Raw genomic sequence first — 27,991 nt, 5'->3', positions numbered from 1 at the left:
AGATGTGTAAGATACACTCCAGATTTCAAAGCAAAAGCAAAAACAGCTCATTCACACTTTTTATACTGATTTTATATTGAAATGAAAATATTTTGGATAGACTGGGTTAAAAAAAAATTAAGTTCACCTGCTTCTTTTTACTTTTTGAAATGTGATTGTCAGAAAATTTAAAGTCACATATGTGGCTCACACTATTTCTGTGGGACAGCCCTGCCTCTAGCTAGGGGCTTTGGTGAGAACCAGATGAGTTGATGGGTCTCCTCTGGGCCCTGCTTCCCTGGCTGCTGAGGTGCAGGAACTGTGAGGGGAGGGCAGCCTGTCACGGTGCCCAACACAGGGCAGGGCTGGACAGGTACAAGTGGAACAGGCGGATAAGCTGGAAAGGGCACAGAGAAAAGGAGCTCCTCGTGACAGCACTTTCCCACCTTTTATTATTCAACACATGGAAGGGGGTGGAGACACAAGGATAGGGCAATGGTGAGTTTCAATAAATAAGAGAAACAGGACGGACAGGCAGTGGGCCCATGCCTGCACGGCCCCACATAAATAACCAGGTTGCTGAGCCAGAGTGGAGGTCAGGGCTGGGCCTGGCAGCCGCCTGCACTGCCCAGAAGCACTAGCACCACAGGGACACAGAAACCACTGAGGCCCGAGGTGTGCTCCAGCCCCACCAAGTCTTCTCTCTAAAGCTCCTGAGATCTTGGGGCTGGCTGGGCAGGCTAGGGCTCTGTATCACAGTCCTGCCGGGATCAAGTCTGTTTTTTCAGTTTCATTAAAAACAGCTGGGGGAGGGGCAGGCACATGCATTAAGCCCCTTCCGTAGGCAGAGCCATGGATGGACAGCCCCATGGGGGCCTTGAAGGCAGAGGCCCTGGAAGCAGCAAAAATGGGGCTGGATAAAGCTACTAATGGGAGGGATGGTAGAGCCCAGCTCCCCAGTCCCCCACAACCCAGCCCAGAACCTACAAAGAGCTGAAGAGGCCCTGGGTACTGAGACGTCTCTCCTTACTTCACAGTCAGAAAAATGGACCCAGCGATGGCCACAGACGTGCCCAAGATTAGAACCCAGGGACTCACTCTCCTAGTCCAGGACTTTCTGCTGCCCCTTCCCTTTATAGACCTGCTAGAAGAGGAGGGGGATGCACATCTGCTCTAGGGCCCTGTACAGAGGCAAGGGTGTGGCTAATTACCAAGGAATGGGGCCAGGGGTGACGGGCACGGGCCCCTCCCCTCTGCCAAGCCCAGCCTCTGATGATACAGAGAATCCCGTGGGCTCCTAGGATCCAGCCAGGGCAGGCACGGGGGTCAGGGCATCCTTCAGGGGAGCAACATGGCAGCAGGGCCGGGGGCGGGGCTCAGCCTGCTCCTGTACACAGTGCCCGCCGGCCACCTGCCTCCTCACTGGGGCGGACGCTCCCACCTCCAGGCCTTGGTCTTTGCTGTCTCGTCTGCTGGGCCATTGCTTCTCGGTCCTCACAGTCCCAGCTGCAGCTCCACCTCCTCCAGGAAGCCTTCGGAACCTCCCAGGGCAGGGCCGCAGTGTCCTCAGACTAGACCACCCCTCAGATGACCAGGTTGCTCTCACTTAGCCGGACCACATAGCGGTTCTCCTGGTGGGCAGGGGTGAGGGGTCAGAGCTGAGTCAGGGGCTGGCTTCTGGCTCCAGGAAAGTGGCCCCTGCCTAGGGCCCGCTGCACTTCCACCCCTGCCCCGTCTTTGGTCAGGGTTGGCCCAGGTGCCAACAGATACCTTTCTCCTTGACCCTCACCTCGGCCTTGTTCTCTGCTGGGGGCTTCAGCCACTTAGTATGGCTTCCGCCACTTCCTAGCAGGGCCTGCTGCTCAGGGGGGAGGCCAGGTTGTGGGGAGTCAGGGAGATCACCCCACGACGGCCCAGCCTCCGTGATGGTCTTCACCTCAGACACCATTGAACTTGTCCGCTGCTCAGGAATTCGAGCCACGCGGAACCTGTGAGGAGAGTGGGGCAATCATCCCTGTTAGCAGGGATCCCCGGGCACAGAGAAGGCAGCACGTGCCCAGGGTCACACAGCAAGTTCATGGACCAAAGCCTTAGCCTGAGAGGCCCGGGTGCCATGGGGGCCAAGATGCTGCCCTAGGGATGCAAGGGCTCCATGTGAGACACAACGTAACCGGGAAGTCCTGATCTCTCTGGCCACCTCCACTGCCCAGAGAGGCCCAATAAGGGCAGGGCTCCCACTGAGCAGGGTGCTCAGGGCCCAAGCTGGGGCCCTGCCTCCCCCTCCCGGCCCCCAGGCTGTCACGTCTTTACCTGCCCGTGCTGCGTCTGTGCCCACCTCACCTGCCCACAGACAAGATGGTGATCTCGCCCTGACGCCCTGCCTTGGCCCCAGCCTTGGGAACCCTGGTCGGGTTAGGCAGAAGGCTGGGAACAGGAGTAGTGGCGGCTACAGCCTCAGGGGACAGCAGCACCTCGGGCCACTTCTTCTGGCTACAACGGGAGCAGCAGGGGCCAGAGAGCGAGGCCAGGCCCTGCACGGTGTGGAGATGGTGGCGGTGCGGGCAGATGTGTGGCACGTTCGGGGGAGCTGGCGGCAGCCTGCAGGGGGCACAGGCAGAAGTGGCCATAGGCCAGGCCAGGGGCAGGAGACCCCAGCAGGGAACAGGGTGACTTGAGGAGGGAGACCCAAGTGGGAGATCCCCAGGAGGCAGGCTGGTTAATGTAGGTTTTGGCCCCGTTATCTCCCACCAGCCCACTCACTTGGACACAGGCCTGTGGCTCGTCTGCACCAGCTGTTTGCTGTGGTACTCTTTCAGCAGCTCCTCCAGGGCCGCAGCATTCTCTGTGGGTAGCTGCAGTCAGACCCTCACTGTGGCCATATGGGACACACCTCCCACCCCCTGCCCCAGCAGAGAACCCCCCACCTACCCTCCATACCACCACTCCCAGCCTGGGCTGTGCGCCTTTTCCTCCCACTTCATCAGGCAAGAATGGGAGGCAGAGGTGTGCACTCCTGGGTCAGAGAGCACCAGGCTGCTTGAGGCACCCTGGCAGGGAAGGCAGAGCAGGGCAAGACTCTGCCCACCGCAGCTGCCTCACAGGTTCCTGGAGGAAACCCTCCTCTCCTGGGCACTGGGATGGGGTCAGACCTTCTCCTCACCTTTCTTCTCTGTGATCAAGCGCACCAGGACCCCAATGGTGTCCTCATTGGCATCCTCAGTCCGGTAGGCAGGGTTGATTCCTGGGGAAGAGAAGGGCCCTGATCCTGGGGAAGAGGGGGGAAGCCGCACTCCTCAGCTAAACCATGATCTGCCAGCAGAGGGCACCCCTGGCCTTCTTAAGGGCCCTGAGCATGTGCATTTAGGTGACAAGCCTCCCAGAGCCCTGCAAATGTGGGATCCAGGCTCAGAGAAGCCCATATCACCTTCATGACTCAACACCACTGCTTCCTGCACCCAACAGCCCGGGTGCATAGAGGCTTCAGGGCCACCTGAACTCCAGTCATTGAATTGGGCGGGCGAGGGGGTGGTGCGTCAGCGTCTTCTGGGTCTGCACTGTCTCCTCCTCAGCCTCAAGGAGCTGTGGGCTGCCACCCTACCCAGAACTCCCCAAATCTACAGCAAACTGCTATTCCATGGCCTCTCTACCGTGCCCTGTCTGTGTAACAATTTAACTGAGGGCCCTTAGTCAGCTTTGGGCCCAAATCTCAAGGGTGTGAGAATGGGCCACGATGATCAGCCCTGGGCCCAGCAGCAAACAGAGCTCCCAGGACTTGCACCCAGGCAGCATCCAGCAGTTAAAGGGAAGTCTCTAGGAAAACAAGCGCAGTCCCAGGCAAAATGGCCCTGAGTCACCACGTTCCCTCCTGCCGGCTTACTGCTCCTGTCCGCTTCCTGCCCCCGCCAGACTTCAGTGTCAGGACTTAGAAGGGGCTCTGGCTCCCATGCCAGCCCCAGACAGCCGAGGGTGCTAGCATGGGAGATGCCATTTCACTCATGAGGTAGCCACAGGTTCCCATGGGCCCAGGGCAGGGTGTGTGCGAGTGGGCCCCTGCCCTGCAGGGGAGTAGTGGTGTGGGGAAGAAGGAAAGGGGCCCGGGGCCCTGGGGGTGAAGGTGGTGGCACATGCCTGTCCCTCCGGTTCCAGGCCTTGTAACTCAAACTACAGCCTGGAACCGAAACCCGAGCCCCTTATGGTGCCTGCCCAGGACAGGACAGCTGCCCTGCCAGCCCTCCTGCCACAGGGCACTCCTCCTACTCCAGGCCAGAGGTCAGAGGTCACCTTGAGTAACTCCAAGGCCACCATCCGACCCTGGAACCATACACACAACTGTGGCCTCCAAAGAGTCCAGATACCCACATATGGGCAAGGCTTCACCCAGGGTAGGATCCCACTGAAGCCACTTGACCAGCTGTGCCACCTCTGCTCTGCCCCCATGGCCACACCTTCGTCCCCTCACCTTTCCTCCCATGTTGTCAGTCTGCAGCTATCACCTCCCAGGCCTCTCCCTCTCACACCCCAGAGGCCAGGCAGGGTTCCGCTGGCAGCCCCCAAGTGGAGCTGGGGCTGGGCTCGTGCCCCCGTCCTCCCCACCTGGATCCCAGCTGTGCCTCACCACTGCCTCCACCTCCAGTGCCGGGCCCGACCTCCTTGTGCGCCGTGCAGTGGTAGCCCTTCCGCTTGAGGAGGTTACACACCAAGATGCCCAACAGCCCCATGAGGCAGAAGACAGGGACGATGGCAATGACCGCGTACTGGGCGGCTGTCTCCTCTGGGCCACCTGCCCGGGTGCCGTTCCCAGGCTGCCGTGTTTCACCACCGCTGCTGGCCCCTGCTGCCACCTCCACGCCACGTCGGGCCCGCCGCCCCCACTCTGAGCATCACAGACGATGGAGGCAGGACAAAAGCAGAGTGACACAAACACAGAGAGACAGGGGCCCAGGGCCCAAGTCAGTGGGGGCTGCAGGAGAGCCAATGTGCCCAGGGCAGCCCACTCCCCTCCATGCTGGGGATGCAAAGGTCAACCCACTGTCCTCCTGTTTTCCTTTCTGGCCATCGAAGCATTGTCCTAAACAAGGCCTCCTCAGGACGGCCAGACACCCAGCCCCACCCTCCCCTCACGCTGGGGTCAGGGGGTGAAGAGATGGCACACAGGACACATATCTGGTCACAGGGACATGGGATCTGCCTCCCTGTGGCCTGGCCATGAATCTAGTGCCTCAGGGGGTGACTGACTCAGTGGCGGGAGGAGGTGCGTGTGTGTACGTGAGTGTTTGCATGTGCACACTCATCTGCATGGGTTTTTTTAGGCAGGGTCTCACTCTGTTGCCCAGGCTGGAGTGCAGTGGGGCGATCACAGCTCACTGCAGCATGGAAATCATGGACTCAAGCAATCCTCCCGCCTCAGCCTCCCGAGTAGCACCACCACGCCCGGCTAATTTTTTATTTTTATTTTTTGCAGACAGGGTCTTGCTATGTTGCTCAAGCTGGTCTCAAAGTGATCCTCCTGCCTTGGCCTCCCAAACTGCTGAGATTACAGGCATGAGCCACTGCACTTGGCTGGCATGAATCTCTTTGAAGGGATGCGGACAGGGGACAGGTCAGTATGTGAGTCCCCAGCCCCCAGCTGTGGCTGCCATCCGCAGGACACTCTCTGCCACTCAGAAGCATGGTGGGCAGAAACAGCCAGGGGAGTGGCTGACTGTGCCCTGCTGGAGACCCTTTGGCTGCACGCCCTGCCCTGGGCTGGAAGAAGGACCCCACTGCCCCCACATGAACACTGCAGAGGCTGCTGGGCTCCAACTCACTGGCCCCTCCCGCACATACCCCTGCACCAGTCCTAGCCCCAGTCTGCCACTCACCATCACAGCCATGAGTACCCAGAGGTGCCCAGGAACACGGTTGACATGGAACGCGGGGAACCCCCCAAGGCCCAAACCACCTGCGAGGAGGGAAGATACCACTGAGGCCCAGAAGTTTCCCCAAACACTATCCTTAGGAGAGGCTGGATTCCTTCCTACCAGGCACCCTCCGTGGTCCTGCCCCATCCCATTTCACAGATGGGAAGAATGAGGCCTGCTCAGGGTACAATAAGGCTGGGGCCCCAGGATCCAGAGTCCTGGTCACCCAGCCAGGAGCCCTCCCCGCACTCCCTTTGGCTTACCCAGGCCAGCAGTCTCCACAGAGTGTATCTCGAGTTGCCGTGCCCACCTGGGCCTCCAGCCTCCTCCAAAGGCTGCAATGGGCATGGGGCTGGCATGGGCTGGAGCCCCATGCAGCTGAGAAAGTGCCTGGGGGGCAGGGCCTGCATAATGTGCCCTGCCCCGGGTCCTGTGGGAGGTAAAGGGTGAGAGCACGGCCAGGAGCCAAGCCTGAGGACCCTTGGGGGCCAGGCACAGGACTCTGCCCTTGGCCCTCAGGGCCCTCCCAGGACAGGCAGGAGAGCAGGGCAATGCTCACCAGGTCGGGCTCCTCCCCAGGTGGGCACTGCCAAAGGGTTGTTGATGTCAGGGTAGCGAGAGGCCAGGGCAGCAGCTAGAAGAACAGTAGGCATTGAAAGAGGCAGAAAGTGCTGGGTGTGGGGTCTCTGGGGTCATCCATCCCCTACCTATTTCCTGAAACCCCAGTGGTGGGGACCACTGACTACCCCACCCGGGCTTCAGGGACACACTCTTCTAACCTCAATACCTCACACTGCGGAAAACCTGTCCTGTCCCAGACCTGCTGCAAGACCAGTACCTGGGCAAGGAGAGAGCCACATCTGGCTCTGGAAAGTGCTGGAAAGCCCCAGATAAGGCCACATCAGGATCTCAAGCCCTTCCAGCTAACCAGAACGATGAGGAGGAAATGCTTCCGAATCCTCTCTCGTATTTTGCCCCCGCTTCCTCCTACTTTGGGTCCATCCCTGCCCCCATCACAGCTGGGCATATCATTAACCAGCCTCATTTATAATCCCTGGAGCCAAGTCTGCAGGTGGCGCTTCCTATTCTGGGCCCTCCCTTCAGCGAAAGTCTCCAGGACCACATCCTCCTCTGCGACCTGCCCTCAAGGCGAGGCTACCCCATTCACACCCACACACCCAAACAGGGAGACGCATCCCAAAAGAAAGCTCCATCTTCTCAGTGTGTGTCCCCAGCCCATTTCACTAGGAGTTCTCTCTGCTTCCCATTCTTAGGAATGAACTGTCTCTCCTGAATCCCTCCTGAATCCCTCCTGGAGTCCCCCAATTTGGCCTAGGCTGGATGAGGTTACCATCAGCTGCCCTGGAGATGGAATAGGGATCTCCTCAGACCCCAGAGCGGCTCCCAGCACCTGCTAAGGCTGGAAGGCCTCCCGTACATGGAGCAACCCTTAGCAAGGCCCAAGGCCAAGTCTCACCCTCCCTGAGCTTCCAGCGTCACAGCAGAAAGATGGGCCCCAGGGCAGACCCCAAGATGCTGCAAGTCTGTAATGTGGACTTGCCTGCAGCTCTGGGCAGCTGGCCTGATCCTGTGGTCCTGGGACCTGGAATCTGGGACCCCCCAGACCAATACAGATCTTGAACCCCAGCACCTGAGGTGCTATGGCTCTCAAGGTCCAAATCCCAGGCCTCTTTTGCCCAGTTTCCTCTTGGTGACCAGCATACCCTCTGGGCTGGGCTCCGTTCTCACGCCTGCGTGCCAACGGGCATCTTGCCCTCAGCCATGCCTGCCTTGCCCATAAATGCCAGCAAGCCCTTCATTCTCCATCTCCCTGACAAGCCTGGGTGGGCCCAGAGGTGCTTCCTAGGGTCCGACTGCCTCAGATTCTTCACGAGCTGAGTAACTGAGCCCTGCCCAGCACGGGGTTCCCCGGGAGTGTCTGCACCCTCTTGCTGGAGGGATGCAGGGCTGAGGGTGCGGCTTTTCTCCTTCCCAGGGCCCATCCCCAACTCACCATAAGGAAGCAGGACAGGGGCCGGCACAGCAGACTTGGCTTCATCCTCAGGCCCCTCGTGGTCGCCGGCCTAGGGCAAATGGAGAGGAGGCTCGGCAGAGCGGCAGGGACAGGCAGGCAGCTGCTGTCCCCTCAGCACCACTTCCAGGATGACAGGACTCATGGGGAGCAGGCAAGGTGCTGCTGGGCAGGCAGAGCCCAGGGAGGCCGGCTCCACACCCGCAAGCACAGGCCCAAGCAGAGGGGGCTGCCCTGCCTGGGAGCCGGCCTCACGGGGCAGCACAGGCAGGAAGGCAGGAAGAAGGCTCTGCAGGCTGGGAGGCTTCCCAGAGGAGGAAGGGCTTCCTTCCCCTTCCTTAAACTGCCAGGTGCCCCGAGGCATCAGCAGGGGAAGGAAGCGCGTGTGGCGGCCTGTGTCCGTGATGACAGAGTTGCAACCAACACCCAACACCCCAGCCCGGCCTCCACACTCCAGCCCAGCGCTCCAGGCTCAGGCTCCCCCCACCTCCTCCTCACAGGTCTGCAAGCATGCCCGGCCTCTGCCTTCACTCCTGCTGGTTCTGGTCCAAGGAAGGCCTTTTCCTTTACCCTTCAAAGCCCAACACGAAGGCCTCTCTTTCCAGAAGCTTCTCTAGAAGCTTTCCCCAAAGTGGGTCTGGCTCCCACAGCTCCCCACCCCATCTAGGTCCTGGTCCTTCCGCATGGCCACTGTCCACACCTCTTCCAGGGAGGGTGACTCCTCCCTTGAGGCTGGAACATGTCTGGCCACAGCTCTTCCCCTGGCAGACCTATGGGGCTGGGGTGGTCACGGCAGCCAGTGCTCTGTCTTTGTCATCTCTCCAGCACCTACTGCGTGCGGGCACTGGAGAAATCGGTATGAACAAGACAGACAAGGTCCCTGTCTGCAGGGAGCTCCATTCCAGGGGAGACCCAACTGCAAACAGAGAGGTGCCCCCGCCAGTTGGTGGTAAGTGCCAAGAAACGAAATAAAGCAGAGTGGGAGTGCAGTGTGTGATACTTCAGAGAAATATCCATGGTGGCGTCACGGCCCACCGGTCTGAGACTGAGGCCCCCAGGCCCAGACGGTGGCCTGCTCTGGAGAAGCCTCCGGCCAGTGGACGAGGCGGACACAGCAGGACAAAGGATTCACATCAGACAGCAGAAGGGACAGGTGGCAGAGCAAGGAAGTCCGCTGTGTACTTCCTGGAGGCCTGGCTTCAGGGGCACGAGGCTGAGGAAAGCCGTGCTCTTCAGGCCACACGCAGCCTCTTAAGCCCAGGGGCAGCCTGGGAACCCAGCCACTGGCTCAGGGCCACCGCGGTGGAGGCCCCCGCTGTGACTCCAAGGCCGGTGAGGTGAGAAAAGCGCCTCCTGTGGTAGTCCCAAATCACTCAGAGCCCTCTCCCTGTAGGCAGCCCAGCCCTCCCACCTAAAATAGCAGCCCAGGAAACCGATCTGTCCACCCGCCCTCCCTCTTGGCAGATCTCAGAGGGACCCAGGGTTTGAGTTACACTCAGGGGAGGGAGTGGGCAGCAGTTACATCATCTCAGGACTCTCCAGGTCACTGGCAGCCACTCTGGGTCCCAGGCCAGCTCAGGGGAAAGCCAGGGACAGGAGAAGGTAGGGCCATAGTATAAGGTGGAGGCCACACCTGGCAGTCAACACCCAACAGATGGCACCCCCAGGCCATTTGGGGAGGGTCCCCTGTCACTCCTTGAATTTGGTCACAAGTCTTCCTTCCAGTTTCTGCCCCAAAGTGTCCTGTGCCCTTGCCAGGGCCCAGCTCCCACCTCGAGCCTGTCTCCCCATGGCCCCTCCCCTGTCCTTTGAGGGATCTAACCCACAGACCTGACCACGAGCCCCAAGTCCTCAGGCTTCACTTCCCCGCTAGGCCTGACTATGTAAGACAGAGCCTGATGCTGGGGGTGGGGGCAGGCTGTGGCAGGCACGGTGGCTCACGCCTGTAATCCCAGCACTTTGGGAGGCAGAGGCAGGTGGATCACGAGGTCAGGAGTTCAAGACCAGCCTGGCCAAGATGCTGAAACCCCGTCTCTAGTAAAAATACAAAAATTAGCCCAGTGTGGTGGTACAACTTGTAATCCCAGCTACTCGGGAGGCTGAGGCAGGGGAATCGCTTGAACCTGGGAGGTGGAGGTTGCAGTGAGCCGAGATTGCGCCACTGTACTCCAGCCTGGGTGACAGAGCAAGACTCCATCTCAAAAAAAAAAAAAAAAAAAGACAAAGCCAGGGGGAACCGTGACCAACCCAACAGCCCAGCCCCCGGCTCTAGCAGCCCTCCATGTCCCCAAGGTAGGCCCAGAGGGCTGATGCGGGGGTGAAAAGAGGCCAAGCAACCACAGCAGAGAGCCCTAGAACCACCCCAACCCTGGGTGGCACCTGCTAGGTGACCTAAGCCCACAGGGAGCAGCTGTGCAGCTGCTCATCTGCAGACAGACGCAGAGCTGTGTGATCTAGAATCTTCCAGGAAGAAAGCGGGGTCCAAAGGCCCAGACTCAAAGCCAACGAGGACCCACTCCAGCACACGCATAGACACTGCCACCTAGGGCCCTGCACCTTCTAATTACGCACCTTCTCATTACCCCAAACCAGCACTTACTCCAGTCTGGCTGCCCGGCCCCCACACTCAGCCCAGACTGAGCCCCCATTGGACTTGCCCGGTCAGGTAGAAAGGCCTGGTGCACACACATGTCCACACCTGCTGCTCAGCACCCCTCACCCCCTGCCCCACAAGGCCTCCACTGTCTAAAACGGCCCTGGAACCGTGACCAAAAAAACAGTTAGATGGAAGCCCCCTCGGCTGGGAGGGGATATGTGAAGGTCCCATATCCGCCTCTGCCTCATCCTAAAGGCTGGGCAGTCAGTGAGGCCCCAGAGCCTCCGATGCCTGACAGAGGAGAGCCACACCCAGCCACACTGGATGGGGAGGAGGGGCCCCAGGGGGGTAGCAGAGAAGGAACTTGGCTTAGACGCCACTCCTCCCATGTCTCGTAGCCTGGGGCCCAGTCTCCACTGCCACCATCTCCCTGTGGGACCTTCACATCACTGGGTCTCAGTTTTCTCATCTACAGAGATGGGGACGTTCATCTCGCTGGCAAGGCTGTCGCGAAGTTTTTGGGGAATTTCTGTTTTGTTTTTTCTGAGACAGTGTCTCACTCTGCCATCCAGGATGGACTGCAGTAGCACGATCACAGCTCACTGCAACTTTGAACTTTTAAGTGATCCTCCTGCTTCAGCCTCCTGAGTAACTAGGACTGCAGGCATGCCCCACCATGCCTGGCTAAATTTTTAAATTTATTTTCTGTAGAGACGGGGTCTCATTATGTTGCCCTGGCTGGTCTCCAACTCTTGGGCTCAAGCAATCCTCTCGCCTTGGCCTCCCAAAGTACTGGGATTCCAGGTGTGAGCCGCTGTGCCCAGCCAGTCATGGGGTTTAAAGGAGGTAATGAAGCTAAAGTAGGTCATGGGATTTCCTTCTCCACAGCCCTTCTCCTCTGCCCTGCTGGCAGAGGGCTGTGATTAAGTATTTGTTTGCTTACTTGTTTATTCCTTGCTCCCCCACCAGACAGTGGTGAGGGCAGGAACGTCTGTTTTATTTGCCACAAAACTCCACACCCAGCCCCATGTCTGAAGCGGGAGGCCTCCAAACAGGCTCACGAGGCGGGGAGGGTTTCCTCAGACTCAGCTCTCCAAAAACATGCCCCAACAATGAGAACCAGAAATTCCCTGGAGAAAAGCCAACTAGCAAAGGCCATGGCCAGACCCCCAAGCTGAGGGCCCCAGACCACGATTGAGGCCACAGGCGGTGGAGCCCCAGGGAGGTGCAGCCCGGAGGCCTCAGAGAAAGAGGAAGCTGTGCCACCAGCCCAGGCCACAGGCAGCTTCCCCTTTCCCAGAACTGAAGCTCGCTGGGGTCACCCGGGCCCTGCCACGCCACTCCCCCTCCCCTAGGCAGGGCCCTCCCCTTCCCTACAGTCCCTAAGCTCTCCCAAGGCCTGCGCCCATTGCTCTTGCCCCCTTGCCCTGTCTCTGGCCTCCAGGTCAGTCCCGCCCTGCAGCCTAGGTGCCCTGACACCCAGTTCTGGCCCTGGCCCTGGGCCAGCTCCCACCACCCTCAGGATGGCGTCGTGACGCGCCCCCGCCAACCTCCCCCACCCACACACCTGCCACGCTGAGTGCTTTCCACCCTCACACACGCTGCACCTGCTTTCTGCTCTCCCCTCATTGCTTGGCCAGCACCCACTCTTCCTTACAGCTCAGCTCGAAGTCACTTCCTCCTGGAAGTACCCTCTCCCCCACCTCCCCCTCAGCATTCATGGTGCCACGCAGATCCTATTACCGAGCCCTTTCCCCACCACGAGCTGCCTGCTCCATGCCCAGTGCCGACCTGGGCGGGTATGGGCTGATTTGGGGGAGAAGGCAGAAAAGGCACTCTTGGTAGAGAGCCCAGCTATGCCGAGCTAGAAGAGCCAGTGAGCAGGCTGAGGGGGAAGGAGCCCAGAGGCTGGGGTGGGTCAGAACCCAGATCTGAACCCCTGGGCTAACCTGGGGATACAAAGTATGGGGTGCAGTCCTGCTCTGCTCTGTCTTGCACTGGCTCTGTGGCCTGCCTGCAGAGGGCTGTGGTAAGGCTGAAAGGAGAGAATCACATTAAGTACTCAGCACAGGCCTGGCACAGAGTAAGCATTCCCCACACTTCACTGTGACTCAGTTTCCCTACGTGTGGAATGTGGAGGAGAAGGGCACACACCTTTTATTTACGTTCAGCGCCTGGCACAGAGTCTGGTATACAGGCGGTGCTGGGTTTGCCCTGGTGGGAATCTGGAGGGTGGGAGGGTGGAGGAGACGGGAGGATTCTGGGAAGGTTGGTGGGCAGTGCTCAGGTCACACCAAGGCTCAGCTGCCTGCCAAAAAGCCTGCACTTCCCCCTAGGGCCTATGGGAGCCAGGAAGGGTTAAGCAAGGGACGGAGAAGAATGAACAGTTCGGTCTCAGCAGGCTCCCCAGGCTGCCTGCTAAGAGAGGCCGCACTGGGGGAGATGGAGGTGGGGGCTGGTGCCCACCTGGAGCAGGGCAGGTGGGGGGGCAGCTACTCTGCTTCCCAGATAGTGGCTCCTGAGCCTGTGGACATCCCTCTGGCCTCCAGAGGCTAGGGTTGCCTGGAAACACAGCTGGACACAGGCCTCCCTTGGTGGTGGCCACACCCAAGGCAGGAAGACAAAGGCCACCCATCAACAGAGAAATCCAGGTTAGCAAGGAGCCCAGCGGTTCCCTGGCAAGTGGGGCTGAAGTAGGGCAGTGACCACACTGAGTGGCTTTCCCTCTTCCACACTCACAGGGAAAGGAATGGACCCCAGCCCTGTGCAGGCCGGGCCCTCATCCTGGGTTGTTGCCTTTCCTTGCAGGAGAAGTGAGCATTCCTGTTTCACAGCTGGGCAAACTGAGGTCAGGGGAGGTCACTGGCGGGGGTCACACAGCCAGTAAGAGATGAAGCAGGAATGGAGCCCAGGACTGTCTCTTTTCTGCCTCCTTTTGCCCTGCAACTTAGCCCAGGACCTGGCACATAGTAAATGTCCTTGCAGTGTTTGCCAACCTGATGGTGGAGGCTAGCAAGCTAGTAGCACCCAGTAGGTGGCTCAACTGAGGGTCTGTTACTAAGGACCCAGGAGGGCCCCAGGAGAAGGTGCTGTCTGCACCGCCATCCCATGGGGCCTCTAGGAGTTGCCTGCATCTATACTCATTTGCATATTGTTCTAGTCTGTGCCAGCTCTGGCAGGAAAGGGAGCTGTGAACTGAAAGAGGCAGGAAGACCGGGGAAGTCTGGGAATTCCCAGAGCGGGGAAAAAGAGGTCCCAGGGTGGAACCCCAGCTTACTAGGGCTGCTGCTGGAAGCTCAGAGATGTGCGGAGGCTGGCTCAGGGCCACTCAGTGAGACAGGTGCTCCACTCCTGCCCCCTCCCACAGCCCTGGGCAGCCATGAGCTCCCAGGTCACCATGATGGGGTATAAACCCCTCAAATCCTAGGCCCCTAATCCTGTACCACCTCGAGGCCGGGCAGCAGCTGCTCCCCAGCCCACTCTCAGCCACACCCCCAGAAGTTGGGCATGGTTCTGCACCTCAGACCTCCTGGCTGCCACTGGGCCTGGGCTTCAGTGGCTCAGGTGGATGGGGTGGGGCTGAGGCTAAGGGGGCTAAATTGGCCCCTTGAGGCCAAGAAAAGGGCTGAGGTGGCCACACCTGGCCCACCCAGCTCCTCCCAGTCTGGGTATGGTACAGGTGCAATCCTTGCCCCACTTCCTGGGCTGAGTCTGGGGCTAGAGGAGGGATGTCTGAGACCAGACAGTTATCTCGGGCAGAGAGGGGGCTCCCTAACCCTCCTCACTGAGCACTACTGCCTGTCCCCTTCCCACTCTAAGCTGGGTCTCACTGACCCCCTCAAAGACATGTTCCATGCTTCACACGGAAAAAACTGAGGCTCAGAGAGGTCAAGTGGTAGCCTGTAACAACTTCACCTTGAAGGAGATGAAGTTTACCTACCCTGGAGTAGGGGCAACTGGCAGGCGACCCCTGCCTGAGCCACCCAGGCCTGGTATCTCCACTGCTTCTGGCCCACCGTCAACCTCTCAGCACCACAGACAGCCCTGTGTTGCCAACCCTGGCCCTGAGACAGGACAGCAACGGGTCTGGGGGTGCTGAAGGACACCTCACTGCAGCCCCGGCTCATGCTCTGCTACCTCCTCCAAGAAGCCACCTTTGCCACCTGCCCCGGCCATAAAACTGATCCCAAGTCCCTAATGTGCTCAGCATGGGCCCTGCCCCCAATCACCCTGACCTGGAAGACCTGGGCAGAGGCTTTGGGAGGGACTTGGGGGAGACCACAGCCCTGGTCTGCCCCATTCTCCAACTCTCCCCAGACTTGCGGTGCTGGGGAAAGAGGCGCCCCCAGGGCCATCCCAGGTCAGGTCCTACCCAGTGGAGCTACGCTGAGGACTGGGGTCAGTGCAAGTGCAGTGGTGGAGCAGGGAGGAGACAAGGTTGGGCCCTGGAGCAACCCACCAGGGTTCAGACTCTGGCTCTGTCACTTCGCAGAGCGGTGGCCTTGGGCAGGTTACTTACCCTCCCTGAGTTTCGGGGTCTTCCTCTGCAAACAGGGGTGCTAGTCCCTGCCTCATGGGATACTGAGGGCTCTCAACACAGCTCCACAAGGGCCAGAGGAACCCAAGCTCAGGACCAAGCAACAGCCAGCCGAGGTCACCCAGAGGCTTGGGTGTGGCAAGAGTGCTTTGGGGAACTCCATGTAAACCCTGGCAGCGCAAGTAGAGGGGCCTCGGCCTCTCTGGGAGGGCCCTGAGTGCCCATGTCCCAGCCCCTGTACAGGCCTGCATCCACCTGCTCCCACACCAGCCAGGGCCATGGTCAGGAATGTAAGGGGTAGTTCAGCAGTCAGGAACCCAGCCCCAACTTCCCAAGCCTGTTTCCCAATTACACCAGTGCAGCTGACCTCATGGTGTGGTGGAGGACTCAGCGTTCACAGGCAACAGGGGCTCTTCTTACAATCAGGCCTTGGGCCAGGCATCCCCTCCTGTAGGAAGCCTCCCCAGCCTCCCTGTCAAGAGGGCCCCCTCTCCTCTCCAGACTCCCCCACCCCTCACCCCTGCCATCAGTTTTCAGTCTCCCTTGATTCCTCCAGAAGGGGTGAGGCTCCTTGAGGGAGGGAGGGAAAGGGTGTGTGCAGGAGGCCAGGCATGCAGCAGGCCGGTGGTGTGGGCGGCCAAGGTCCTCCCCTCTCACTGCTCCTCCTCACAGTGCATGCACTGGGCTAAGCGTAGGTCCCTCCTCTGGAAGCCCCCACTCCTCTCTCTACCTGCACACTCAGACCCTGACTCTAACTGGCTGTAGAGGTCCCGCTGTCCCCCTCTGTCTGTGACAACTAGCCAGGGCACTTGCTCACAGCCACATGGGCAGCTTATTTATAGAGCTCTCATCTTTCCCAGAGTGGCCTAGGAAAGAACTCTGGCCTTCAAGGCCAGCAGACCTGGGTTTGGATCCCAGTGACACTGGGGCCTGGCAAGTGCCTCCTCTCTCTGGGCCTTGGTTTCCCTGCCTGTGCTTGGAGGGAATGATGACCCCCAGGAGTATAAGGCTGAGGATGTGACAGCCTCCCAGGCCATAATCCCAGGGATGGGCAGAGTAGGGATGCAGCATTGGCTCTTGTCTTCTCTGCCACTCCAGCCCCACTCAGCAGCACCAAGCCTAGGCCCAGAAAGACATGGGTTCAGCACACAGTGGGTATTCTCTCCGTCCAGAGACCACATCCCTGCTCCCCCATCGATCCTGAGTGGGGAATGGCGCCAAACACACCCTGCTGAGTAATCTCAGGCAAAACCCCTTCCTCTCTGGTCCTCTCTCCTGCTGACCTGGCAGAAGGGCTGGCCCCATAACAGAAGTAGTCAGGTCCTGCCCAGCCAGACTGGGTGCTGACCAGCCTGGCCATTCTTGAGAAACTAATGTTAGAATTGTCAGGCAAACCCCTCGACCCTCACTTCCTGCCTGGAGACCAGGCTGGGGGCTGGGTAGGATCTGGAGTACCTGACTACAACACAAGTGACTGCGTGACTCAGCCTAGGGCTGCTCTCTGAGTCGAGGTTCCCCCATACCAACTTGGAAAGGAGAGGGCCCGGGTCAGTGCTGTTGTGAGGAAATGCTGGGCCCAGAGCCTGGCACACAACAGGGCCTGAGCAGGGACAGTTGCCTCTACTGGCTCAAGATGTCGAGGACCGTGACAAGCACTACACTTGCCCCCTACCCACAGGAGTGGCCCTGAGTCTCTGCCCCCACCCCCCAGCACACATTCTGCCTCAGGTCATGGTGAGCACCAGAAACCTGCGTGCAAATCTCCCGGTGCCTCCCAGCACACAGGTGCTGGGATCCTAGAGCAGCTGCCCTTCCTCAGGAAGAGGTCTCGTCAGCACAGAGACGGCAGTGGGAGGGGGTGGGCTACTGGCCACGCTGGCCCCACCAAGCTGAGCATGCGGTACCCACAGGTGCCCCAAACCTGTGCCCATTCCCCAGCAGTGAGGAAGGACACCTGGCAGGTGGCCCACAACAATGAAGAGAGACTAATTTCGGGCCAGGAGGGCTTCCTGGGTGAGGTGGAGCTGGGGCTATAGTCTGGATGGCCAAGAGGGTTCTAGAAAGAGGGAAGCTTTAAAAGCAAAGGCAAGGCAGACAAGGCATCTGGCAAGGAGAGGCGAGGGTAAAGATGTAAATTCTGAAAGGCCTTGGAAGGAAAGGCCTCATTGCCAGGTGAGGAGTTTGAACTACACTTTGTAGGCGAAAAGCAAGTTATTTTATGGAGGTCACTCTGGCAGTGTGTGGGAGAGCCGACGTGGAAGCACAGAAGCTAGAACCAGAGCCTGGGCAGGGATGGCAAGGCCAGAGCTGGAATATGAGGCAGGCCGACGTCCAGGTGTGTCTTGGGCCTGCTTCCAGTGCTGGCCAACCTCCAGCCGCCAGGGAAAGTGTGGACACAGAATGACAAACTCAGGACAGAAGGCAGGTACCGTGTCTGGAAGGTGAAGGTTCTAGGAGTCCTAGGGTAAGTCCCTGAATTCTCAGAACCTCAATCTCTCCTTCTGTGAAATGAGATTGGGCCTGACCCTATGAGTAGGGGCAGGTGCTGACTGGCCCTCAATATCTCCTCTCCTTGGCTAGACATAGGGCCCTCCCTCCAGCAGCTATCACACCAGTCCCAACTGTGGTCACAAGTGGAAACCCAGCCTGGCCCCACTGTCATCCCCAGAGGCCCAAGTTCCCAGAAAGGTTTGGCTTGGCCAGGGCACAGGCTGAGGCTGGGGGCCTCCTTTAAGGCTGGGATAAGGAGAAGTTAACCCTTCTCCTCTTGCTCCCCCTCCCAGGCCCTAAGCTATTTCCACCTCTTTGCTGAGGATGGAAATAACTCCGGCTCAGCCCCTAGAGACCATGACAGCTATTTTCATCAGCCCCAAGAAGCACAGCTCCAGTCATTGCAGAGAGGACCGAGGGACACCCTGATCCCCAGTTCCAGTTCTTGGCCAAGTGGCAACAGTGGTCAGAGCCAAAAGGGGTCTCTGGGAAGAACAGGGAGACCGAGGCCCAGAGAGAGTAGGGACCAGCTCAAGGTCACTCCCTGTCTGCTCCCCACCATAACATGCAGGTGGATTTGGGGAAATGCCTCTAGAGCAACTGCAGAGGGGAGGGGGCCTCTCAAGTATGATGAAGGTCACCTGGGACTCTCAATTTTCCCTGCTACCCCTAGGCTGTGCTGCTAACTCCATACACTCTTCTAAGTCATGGGGACACCCCCAAAGCCAGGTCCAGGCTCTAGAAGGCAGGGGACAGGACTTTCTGGTGATGTCTGGTTGGGAGTGAAGTCTGGGGAGGAACAGGATGACCATGTAACCCACCCATCCCCAGTGTTCCAGACATGTGTGCACACACACATATCATACTTAGAACTCACAATGTAATGCCCTGGCAAGGCCACGCCTACTAGCCCAAGTTTGAGAGACAGAAGTCCAGGAAAGCCATGAGCAGTCATTAGGAAGGTGGGTGATCCTCTCTCCCAGCATCTCACAGGTCTCTGGGGTCAGAAGACCTGAATTCCAGTCCTGGCACTGTCCTGACTCTGTATGACCTTGGCCAAGTCACTTTGCTTTTCTGATCCTCAGTTCCTTTCTCTGAAACACAGTCACTACATCTCAGAATTACTGCGAAGATTCAACAAGACAGAACACCATGAAGTGTTCAGAACAGTGCCTGACACTGTCCCCCACCCTGTCCCCCACCCCTAGAATGTAATCAGCATTTTCAGAGGACGACAGCAGAAGACAGAACTTCCAGATTCTACAGCAAGTGCCACCCTCTCCTAGACTAGGGAGCTCAGCTTCCACCCCACCCTGCATGAACCCCACAGACCTTCGTATGGGAGAAGGGGCCTCAGAAGGGTCTTGCCCAGATGGTGAAAGGGCACCGCTCCAGCTCTCCAGCAAGAACTTAGCCTCCCAGACCAGAGACCACTCCTGGGGAACAAGTCTCTCCCCACTCTCCCCCAACCCAAGGAACTGAAGAAAGGACACCCAGGCAGACAAGTGAATGTCTATGGATTTGGGGATCCATATTGTCTATGGATCCATTTTGTGACAGAGGACCAGGAAGCCTTTGGGTGGGAGGCTAATGTTTCCTTGACCAGTTTTGGAGAAGGCTGTGCTTCCAACCCTATCAGTAGCCCCTGAGTGCAGCCCCTGGGCCACTGTGTCCCCAGGAGAAGCCTACCCCCACCCCCCACTGCAGTCTTTCTGCCTGAAGGGAAGGGAGAACACAGGCGGTTGACCCAAAAACAATAGAGGATCCCAAAATGATGATTCACAGTCCATTCAAAGCCCAGCACCTCAGTGTGCAGATGGGGAGACTGAGGCCTGCGCGGGGGAGGGGGGTGGGGGGGTCTGAGAACAAGATTGTGTCCGGGTCCGCTGAGAATACAGATTACACAGGGGCAGAACTTTGCCAGGTGTAGGGACTTCGATGCGTGAGTGTGTGGATGCAGGTGGGCGGGGGGAAGCTGAGACTACCACAGGGCCCCTACCCTGCTGCCAGCTGGGCCACCCCACCAGATGTTGCCCAGCCTCGGCTTTCTCCCTCGGCCAGGGCCTATCCCTCAGGGTCCATCTCCTCACTAAGCTGAACTCCTGAGGGGTGCCCTCGTGGGGACAGTCCTGGAGACCCTTGTCTCCTGGCTCCCCAACTTCCTCATCGCCCCCCATCTGCCGGAAGGTGTCCTAGGTCCGGTCCCTCCTCCTCCTGCCTCTTACTCATCATCGCCCTAGGCGCAGACACACACACACACACACACACACTGACACCACTTGACCCCACACGCACACCATGGCGCCAGCGAGCTCGGCTCGTTCTCAGTCACTTGGGCTCCTCTCCCTCTATTTCACACTCACAGTAACGGGTGGCCCTGGCCCTGCGCCGGTCACGCCCCAAGCCACGCACTTCGCGACCCCAGTGACCCCGGGTCTCTCCCTCACACAACACACGCACACACGCTGCCTGTCTCCCACACACAGAGCCCCTCTGTGTCGCCCGCTCGGCCCGGCGTCACCGCCCAGTGTCCCAGCCACACGTTCGCCCGGCCAGGCCGCCTCACGCGCCGTGTCACCCACAGTCACGGGCTGACACCGTCCAGACCCCCCCTTGGCCTTCCCGCGCCGCAGCCGCGCCGAGGCGCCGCCGTCCAGCCCGCACCACAACCTGGTCTCGGTCCAAGTTTCCCGGGCCGGGGACCGCTCCGGGCCCCGCCGGCCCCTCACACCGCAAGTTCCGCTGCTTCCCCGCGCGCCCCCCGACAGCCACCACGCAGGGCCGGCCCGGAGTCGCGGCCGGAGGACCTGCAGGTCACGGGGCTCGGAGACTGGCGGTGGCCGGTGCGCGGAAGGCGCCGGGACAGGACGCGAGGCGGGAGGAGTGGGGTGGGGGGGCGCGCGGCCGGGCTGCCGCATCAGCCGAGCCCGCGAACTTCCTCAGAGACGCGGGGAGGCAGAGGGCGCCACTGGGGTCCGTATCCCGCTGGCCCGGCCGCGGAGAGCGGACTCTGGATGGGCGCTCCGCGCGCCCTCCTTACCTGGCCGCGCCGCGGCAGCTCCAGCTCGGCTCCCCGTTCAACTCGGCGCCGCGCCCGGCTCGGCGAGCGCCCGGACAGCCGCGCAGCCTGTGCGCCTTTTGAATGAATCGCCGGTCAGGCCGGGAAGGTGCGCAGACCCGCCCCCGCGCGTCACGGCCGCTCCGCCCCCGACGTCAGAGCGCGGTCTGCGCCCCCCGCCCGACTCACCCCGAGCCGCGGAGGGGCTCGCCGCTCTGCCGCCGGGCGGCGCTGCTCCACGTCGCCCTCTCTCGCGCCCCTGGGAACTGCAGGGGGCTGCGCGGGACTGGGCGGCGGGGCCCAGAGGGCCTCTTGTATCCGCCTCTTCAGGGCTCTGAACCAAGAAAGGAGTTGTGCGAAGCAAGATAAAGAGACTGGAGACTGAGATACTCCTCTGGGTCCTCTCAGCATTGCCAGTGTAACTAGAGCCACCTCTGCCCCTTTCTGGGCCTCATCTTCCTCCTGCCAGTTGGTGGCCAGGAAGAATAACCTCACTTTGCCTTGTTGACGAGGCCCAGGCCCAACCCTGGAAACCCTCACCTAGTTGGCGAAAAGGCCTGGTGAAGGTGAGTCTATAAAGGAAGCCCACACGGTGGGCTTCGGCACATCCTTCAAGGCCTAGTGAAATCCTCCAGGAGGCGTCTCCTGCCTCCACTTCCCTACTCCCCGCACCACTTCTCTCTGCCAGGGTAGTTAGTTTCCCTCCAGCAGGACAGGTGACTCAGTGCCCCCCTCCCTACTACAGCCATCCCACCCTGCCAGTTTCCAATGCCAGTCATCACAAACTCCAGGCAGTATTCACACTGTATTCCGACTCCGAATCGTGTCCCCTGGAGTTGTGCTACAGGGTGTTCCAGGACTGGAGGGAGCAGCTCAGTGGCCCGTTCCCCCTCTCAGTACTATTCAGGGGATCTCAGGCGGTCCTCCTGGGACAGTAGGGCTGATGGGAGACTGAGACACCAGGGAGGACCTAGTGCTGGGCCAGAGGCCTGGCTGGGGTCAGGATAACCACAGCCCATGACAGAGATGGAGAGAGGAAGGTAAATAAGTCAGCTGGGGATAGATGGCTGGGGGTGGAGTTCTAAACAGTCATAGAATCTGAACCCAGGGGCTAGGAGACGGAAAAGGTCAGGTCCCCAGAGTCCAGGAGATTCCAGGAGGCGAACTGGACACCGCATGGGGAGGGGAGCAGGGGATGAATTTCCATTTCCCTGGGTCATGCCCAGGTTGTGGGGGAAGGGCATAAGGAGCTACAGGTCATTGATGTAAGGATCATGACATCAGCACCCTCATATGTCAATGGAGACCTCCAGGGCTGGGGCAGGGGTTCTTCCAGGGTCCCACATCCCAGCCTATGGAAGGCCAGAGTATCCAGAATGCCTCCACTCCTGGAAATGTTTTCTTTGTAAGGGGACCATCTACACCCCAGCTCTAGGTTCTAGAGTTCAAATGGTGGCAATTTCAGGTGTCGTCACTCAATAAACCAAATGGGGAAGGCCAGGTGTAGTGGTCACACCTGTAATCCTAGCACCTTGGGAGGCTGAGTTGGGAGGATCGCTTAGCCCAGGAGTTCGAGACTAGCCTGGGCAACATGATGAAGCCCAGTCTCTACAAAAATATGTGGGAGAATCACCTGAGCCCAGGAAGTTGAGACTGCAGTGAGCCGCGATCGTGCCACTGCACTCCAGCCTGGGTGAGAGAGTGAGACCTTGTCTCAATCAATAAACTAAATGGGGAAATGCTTTTTGGTTAAGGAGCACTGGCTATTAATCAGACATCCCAGAGAGGGTCCAGGCCCCTCTCTACCACCAGCTCTCTGTGAGGTTTTCATCAAATCCACCCCCAGCTCAGTTTCCTTATCTGAAAACTGGGGTGCCAGACATGTTGCCTGAAGTTCTCTGTGGGAGGCAGCTACCTGGCTGCCCTGGCAGCAGCTCCATAGAGTAGGTCTCCCGGGGCCACAGCCCAAACAATTCTCGGCCCTGCAACCCCCAGGTTAGGAGGGAGCCTAATTATTATTTACTGCTGGGTGGATGCGCCAGCTCCTCCTGCAGCCAGCTCTGACCCTGAAACCACTGTGATGTGGGCCCCTCCCTGAGAGTCTACCAGCATCTGGGTTGCTCCACAGTGAGTAGACAGGGAAGCAGTTGTGGAAGCCACAGGAAAGATTTAGACTCGCTTTTTATGGAGCTTGGAGAACCACAGGCTTGAGAACAAAGGACTCTCAGAATCACAGGCTTTATAAAATCCTGGCATCTCAACTGAACCCATGGAGTCAGCACTGGAATCCCTGAGCTCAGGGACCTCAGAGACCATCTTGTTGAACTTCACATGGTACAGCTGGGCAAGTGGGCCCAGAGAATGTGTGCACCTCATTGTAGGTACACCGCACAAGGTCCCAGTAAACTGGGACGAGCTGTGATGGGGACCTGGAAGCAGGGGTACAGGTGCCATGCCCCAGCCAGGCCCTGCCTGGGGTGGGGATCCTGGGTCGCAGGATCAGAGCCACCACAGTGTGGCTGTATGCAGGGGTCTGAGTAGATGACTGCCTTGGAGTCATGGACCAAAGGTAGTGGGTGCCGCTCTGCTTGCTGGCTGTGCTAGAATTCCAAAAGGAAGTACATACAGTACAAGCCTGGAGGAACGGCCGGCTCAGACTTAAATTTCAATGCTCCAGGCCAGGCGCGGTGGCTCATGCCTGTAATCCCAGAACTTTGAAAGGCCGAGGTGGGCGGATCACCTGAGGTCAGGAGTTCTAAACCAGCCTGGCCAACATGGTGAAACCCCATCTCTACTAAAAATACAAAGAAAAAAAAATTAACTAGGTGCGGTGGTGGGCGCCTATAATCCTACCTATTTCGGAGGCTGAGGCAGGAGAACCGCTTGAACCCGGGAGGTGGAGGTTGCAGTGAGCCAAGATTGCGCCATTGCACTCCAGTCTGGGCGACAGAGCGAGACTGCGTCTCAAAAAAAAAAAAAAAAAAAAAAAAAAATTCAATGCTCCATCCTAGGCTAACCCCCAGCGGGCCAAGTCCTAACCCTAAGAAGGTGGGCTGCTGTCCTGTGTTTGTGTCTTAGCTCCAGGGGAGGGTGGGCTCAGTCTGAGGAGAAACTGAGGCTAGGAGGCCAGGATGGGGCTCAGCCTGGGGCCAGGCCAGAAGCTGAGCTGGGGCTGTCTGGGTCTGAGGACCAGGTTCAACCTGCATTTAGGTCCAGACCCTGGCCTGGGTCTGGAATCCCACTGGGGTGGAGGTGTCAAGTCTTTGGTGACTGCCTCACTGGCTCCCTCATGGGAGGCCCAGCACTCTCAGTTCCATCCATCCCAGGTTCTATTGCCCACCTGACTGGTGCTCAGGGAGGCAGGTGTGGGGTTTTCTTCTTCCCATGGTGAGTCTGAGAGAGGAACCCAGAGCCATGAACTGCAGACAATGGGGCTGGTGGGGACCCTGGGGACTGTCAGGGTGAGACTTGCAGTCCAGTTACCCTCTGGGCCCAGAACATGAGCAGGTCAAGAGCTAGGGAGTGTGAGCCAAGCCCAGGGAGGCAGGTGGCTTGCTGAAGCATCTGAGATTAAGGAGCCTGGAGAAGAGAAATCTAGGGGAAAATGGAAGAATATATGCTTTGGTGTCACATGGATAGTGGTTAAGTCCCAGTTCTGCCGTTGCCAGGCTGTGTGACCTTAGGCAAGTGACTTCACCTCTCTGAGAACTCGCCCATCGAAGCGTGTTATGAGGATCTGCTGAGACCTCATATCGGGGGCACCAGCTTCTTCCAGGACACTGGGCTCAGGAGCTCTCTCTCCTCTCCCTTCCCTTGGTGCAGTGTTTGCCCTGGGCGGCAGGGGCTCTGCCCGATTTATCCCTGATGCCTGCTCACTATCTCCCTCCCCAGTCCAGCCCAGCAAACTACCTCTGACCCAGCTTGGGATGCCGGCTCACTTGCCTTTGCCAGGCAGGACTCCTCACTGGCTATAATTGGGCCTAAAATAGACTTCCCCTTGCCGTTTCCTGCAACCTGGCCTGTGGCTTAAGGTCTGTGAGGACACAGATTTGGTGTTTGGCAGGCATGCAGAAGATGTGAAGGGCTCACAGAGGTCATCCAGGTCTATGGAGGGACAGACACTCGCCTGGCATCACCCAGTGCCGAGAGGCTGGGCTGGAGCTTGAGTTCAGGCCCTGAGGTCCCCCATCCCCTCCCCAGGCCCTGCCCAGAAGGTTTAAGGTAAGGCCTTAGCCAGACTTGCTCCCTCCAAGCCCTCTGGACCAGCCCAGTGCTGAGGCTGTTTGAGGTGTGTGACGGGGCCCCTGGAGGCCAGCTCGTCTAGCCTTCTGCCTCCCCTGGCTTTAAGCGTCATTTCCTGGCTTTTCTGACCACAGGAAACCTTCCTGCCTGGGCTCTTCTCCCCAGCTACCCCCAGCCTCAATGTTGCCTTTCTGTGTGACCTCAGGTAAGTTCCTGACCCTCTGTGCCTCATCTTTTCCATTAGATAGATGGTCTAGCTAAACCCTGACCCCTGTCCCTAACCCAAGGGACCACCTGGAGAACTCCCTTGAAGAGGAGATGGCCTCTGGCTTTGACTCTCCTCACTCATCTGGGATCTGGATCCCCTTCCCAGGGCAGGTCTAAGGAACATTAGTCCAGCCTCATGAGTGACTACATGTGACTCTGGGTGCTCAGGCTGTCTCTCCTGTCCTCCAGCCACACCAGGCCAGCCCTCCTCTTCCATGAGATACAGAGACCTGAGCAGACAGATTCCAGGTTCTATCAGTTAGCGGTTAGGTGACCTTGAGGAAGGCATCTAACCTCTCTGAACCTCAGTTTCCTCATCTGAAAAGGAGGGTAATAATGGTATCAACCTCCCAGGACCATTGTGAGGATTCGAGATGATCCATGCTCCTGGCTTGCAGCAAACACTAAGTGGAAGCTGGGTTTATTGTTTCGTGGCATTCAAGACCTAGAGTTGGTTCTCACCTGAATTCTCCAGATTTAATTCAACAAATATTTACTGAGCATCTACTGTGTGTCACGCACTGTGGCAGGCCTGGGGATGGAACAAAGAACAAAATCCCACGCTCACGGAGCTCCCAATCTAGGCTCCCCTGCCTTTTCCTCTTTCCCCATCCACCGGGGCCTGCACCAGGCTCCTCTACCCCTCCTTGCCTTGGTTTGAGCTGTTCTTTTTTTTTTTGAGACAGAGTCTCCCTCTGTCACCCAGGATGGGGTGCTGTGTAATCTCGGCTCACTGCAACCTTGGCCTCCTGGGTTAAAGCAGTTCTCCGCCTCAGCCTCCCAAGTCGCTATGACCACAGGTGCACGCCACCACGCCTGGCTAACTTTTATATTTTTTGTAGAGATGGGGTTTCTCCATGTTGGCCAGGCTGGTGTTCCCTCTTAACATCAAACCCAAGCCCCACTTTCCCCCACACCAGTGGCTAACCATAGTCATTCCCTTTACAGCAGTAGTTCTCTACCTTGGCTGGTGAAGCTAGATCATGGTGTCAGAAGCCGGGGTGGTGGTTACCCTTGGAGGGTAGACCAGAAGGAGGTCTAAGGGGAGCTTCTGGGGTGATGAGATTTTCTGTTCCTTGACCTGGGTGTGTTCACTTTATGAATACCCATCACGCTGGGTCCTTTTTTATGTCCTTTTTTGTATAAATGTTATACTTCAACTAAAGGTTTCTAAAAAACATAGAGACACCTGGGTCTCACCCTCAAAGTTCAGATTTAATTGGCTTGGAATTGGCCTGGACCCTCATGATTATAATGTGCATCCCAGGCTGAGAACCACTGCTTCAGAGGAGCTAATCCTTCCAGGAGCCTCCCCTGGGCTGGGAGCCTGGGGTCTGATGCTCATTCCAGGGCCTCCCTGCCCACAGCTGATGGGGTCCGGGCTGTCCACAGGCTGGCCAGTGCCCTGGAATGTGGGCCTCTAAGTAACAGTGGGCTGGGCCAAGCCCATTCTTACTGAGGCACTTGAGTGGGGGAAGTGGTGAGGATCTGGTCTTGGGTATCTTGTGCTGAAACTGAAGTCTGCCCAGGGTCCTCCGAGTGGAGGAGGCGGAGGCCCTGAGGCAGCAGAAGCTGGAAAGCAGTGGAACAGCAACTGACTGGCAGTGTGGGAGGCACTGGCGACTCAAGTGGAGAGGCCAGATGTCCTGAGATGCAGCTCTGATGTCTGGGCCACAGTGCCCTGTGACAGCTCCTTGCTGCCAGTTCACATCTTCACTAATAAGCACCCTTCTAGTTCACAAGCAAAATGAAATCTCTTTCTTGCAATCCAAAGACGTGCACGCCAAGCAGCAGTCCTGTTCGGGAAGGGATCATCAGTCTCATTTCACACGTGAGGAAATGGAGGCTCAGCGGGGATACAACTTGCCCAAAGGCACATAGCTAGTTAGCGGCAAAGTCAAGATCTCAAACAAGGTCTGTCCAGCTTCAAAGCCTGTGTTTCTTCTAATGCTTTGTTTCGTTATATATTCCACATGAATGATGCCTCCTACTCCATAATATATCTGTGCTTATTAATAGAATCCCTTCCTCCCTAGATAGCCCCAGTAAAATGATGCTGCACGGAGACGGTCCATGCCCGTCCTGTGGTGTTGAGGACCCAGCAGACCCCTGAGAGGTGTGCTGCCAGTTTGCAGAGCATGAGCTTGCATGCCCCTTCAGGGGTTGACTCAAAAGTCAGTCATTTAGGCTGGAAACGTTCATGCGTGTAGCAGAGCTGAGAGATGACATGCCTTCTAGTGATGGCCACCTCTAGTTCTGCAGGTGCACTCTAGTGTGGACGGCTCTCTGTCCTTGCACAGAATAGTCCCATGTTGCTGGGCCTGTGTGTTCTTGTGTCTGATTTAATGACACACCTCTTCAGACCAGAAATCAGACAAACTTGGATTCTACCCCTGCTCCAAAGACTTCAGAGGGTTGGAGCAGGGCCTTGGCCTTCATCAGGGTTCTCCAGCTGAGGCTTTGCTGGAGAACATTGTTTCCTGGAGGAGCCGTAGACAGGCTCAACAGGGGTCCTGGCTCTTTACCTGGAGCATGTCAGCTTCAGATTCCCAAGCTCCATCCAGGCCCACTGACTCAGAAGCTCTCAATTAATACGTAAATAAGTTACGAATCATGTTTCCGCATTTACATGTCATCTGCAAGGGATTCTACCATGTAACCCTGGTTACAAAGCACTGAACTGGTACAACCCCTTTATTTTCCTGATGAGGAAACTGCAGCCCAGCCACCTGCCCAGGGTAACATAACAAATCGTGGCAACCTCGCCGTCCAGCACTCTTCTGGGTCTCCAAGGCCTCCCTTCTTCCCAAGTGTGTGGACGTCGGAAGGCCCATGTGGCCAGGGAGACTGAGCCCTGAGGTTGCTGACAGGAGGCCACTGTGGCCACCAA

The 27,991-nt window shown here is 58.3% G+C and overlaps 1 protein-coding gene across 2 annotated transcripts; it reads right to left on the bottom strand.

The window, feature by feature from the left end:
- Window positions 1-50: 50 nt before the first annotated feature.
- RELT (RELT TNF receptor) lies at window positions 51-20,809 on the bottom strand. 2 transcript variants are annotated; one of them, XM_004051781.5, is made up of 11 exons: window positions 20,575-20,809; window positions 7,894-7,963; window positions 6,439-6,513; window positions 6,143-6,309; window positions 5,841-5,920; window positions 4,595-4,852; window positions 3,140-3,220; window positions 2,740-2,821; window positions 2,320-2,577; window positions 1,769-1,967; window positions 51-1,610 (listed from the first exon to the last, which is right to left on the bottom strand). In XM_004051781.5, exons 2-11 carry the CDS (start codon window positions 7,936-7,938, stop codon window positions 1,563-1,565), a joined length of 1,293 nt encoding a protein of 430 aa, XP_004051829.2. In that variant the 5' UTR covers window positions 7,939-7,963; window positions 20,575-20,809; the 3' UTR covers window positions 51-1,562. The 2 variants fall into 2 exon arrangements, with proteins under 2 accessions (XP_004051829.2, XP_055212741.1); XM_055356766.2 differs by having other exon boundaries at window positions 4,607-4,852; window positions 20,575-20,706.
- Between the last annotated feature and the right edge of the window lie 7,182 nt (window positions 20,810-27,991).

This window comes from Gorilla gorilla, chromosome 9, assembly GCF_029281585.2.
Source record: "Gorilla gorilla gorilla isolate KB3781 chromosome 9, NHGRI_mGorGor1-v2.1_pri, whole genome shotgun sequence".
In the NCBI taxonomy this organism is placed as follows: Eukaryota; Metazoa; Chordata; class Mammalia; order Primates; family Hominidae; genus Gorilla; species Gorilla gorilla.
Note: the sequence above shows the minus strand (reverse complement) of the source record. Positions and strands in the feature narration are given on the sequence as shown.

Bases quoted from the DNA above. Each gene is read 5' to 3' on its own strand.
- RELT (XM_004051781.5), bottom strand. From the start codon at position 7,938: ATGAAGCCAAGTCTGCTGTGCCGGCCCCTGTCCTGCTTCCTTATG. The intron at 1,968-2,319 runs GTGAGGTGGGCA...CTCTCCTCACAG, and splicing joins ACCATCTTGTCTGTGGGCAG to GTTCCGCGTGGCTCGAATTC. The intron at 1,611-1,768 runs GTGAGGGTCAAG...CCTGCCCACCAG, and splicing joins CAGCAGAGAACAAGGCCGAG to GAGAACCGCTATGTGGTCCG.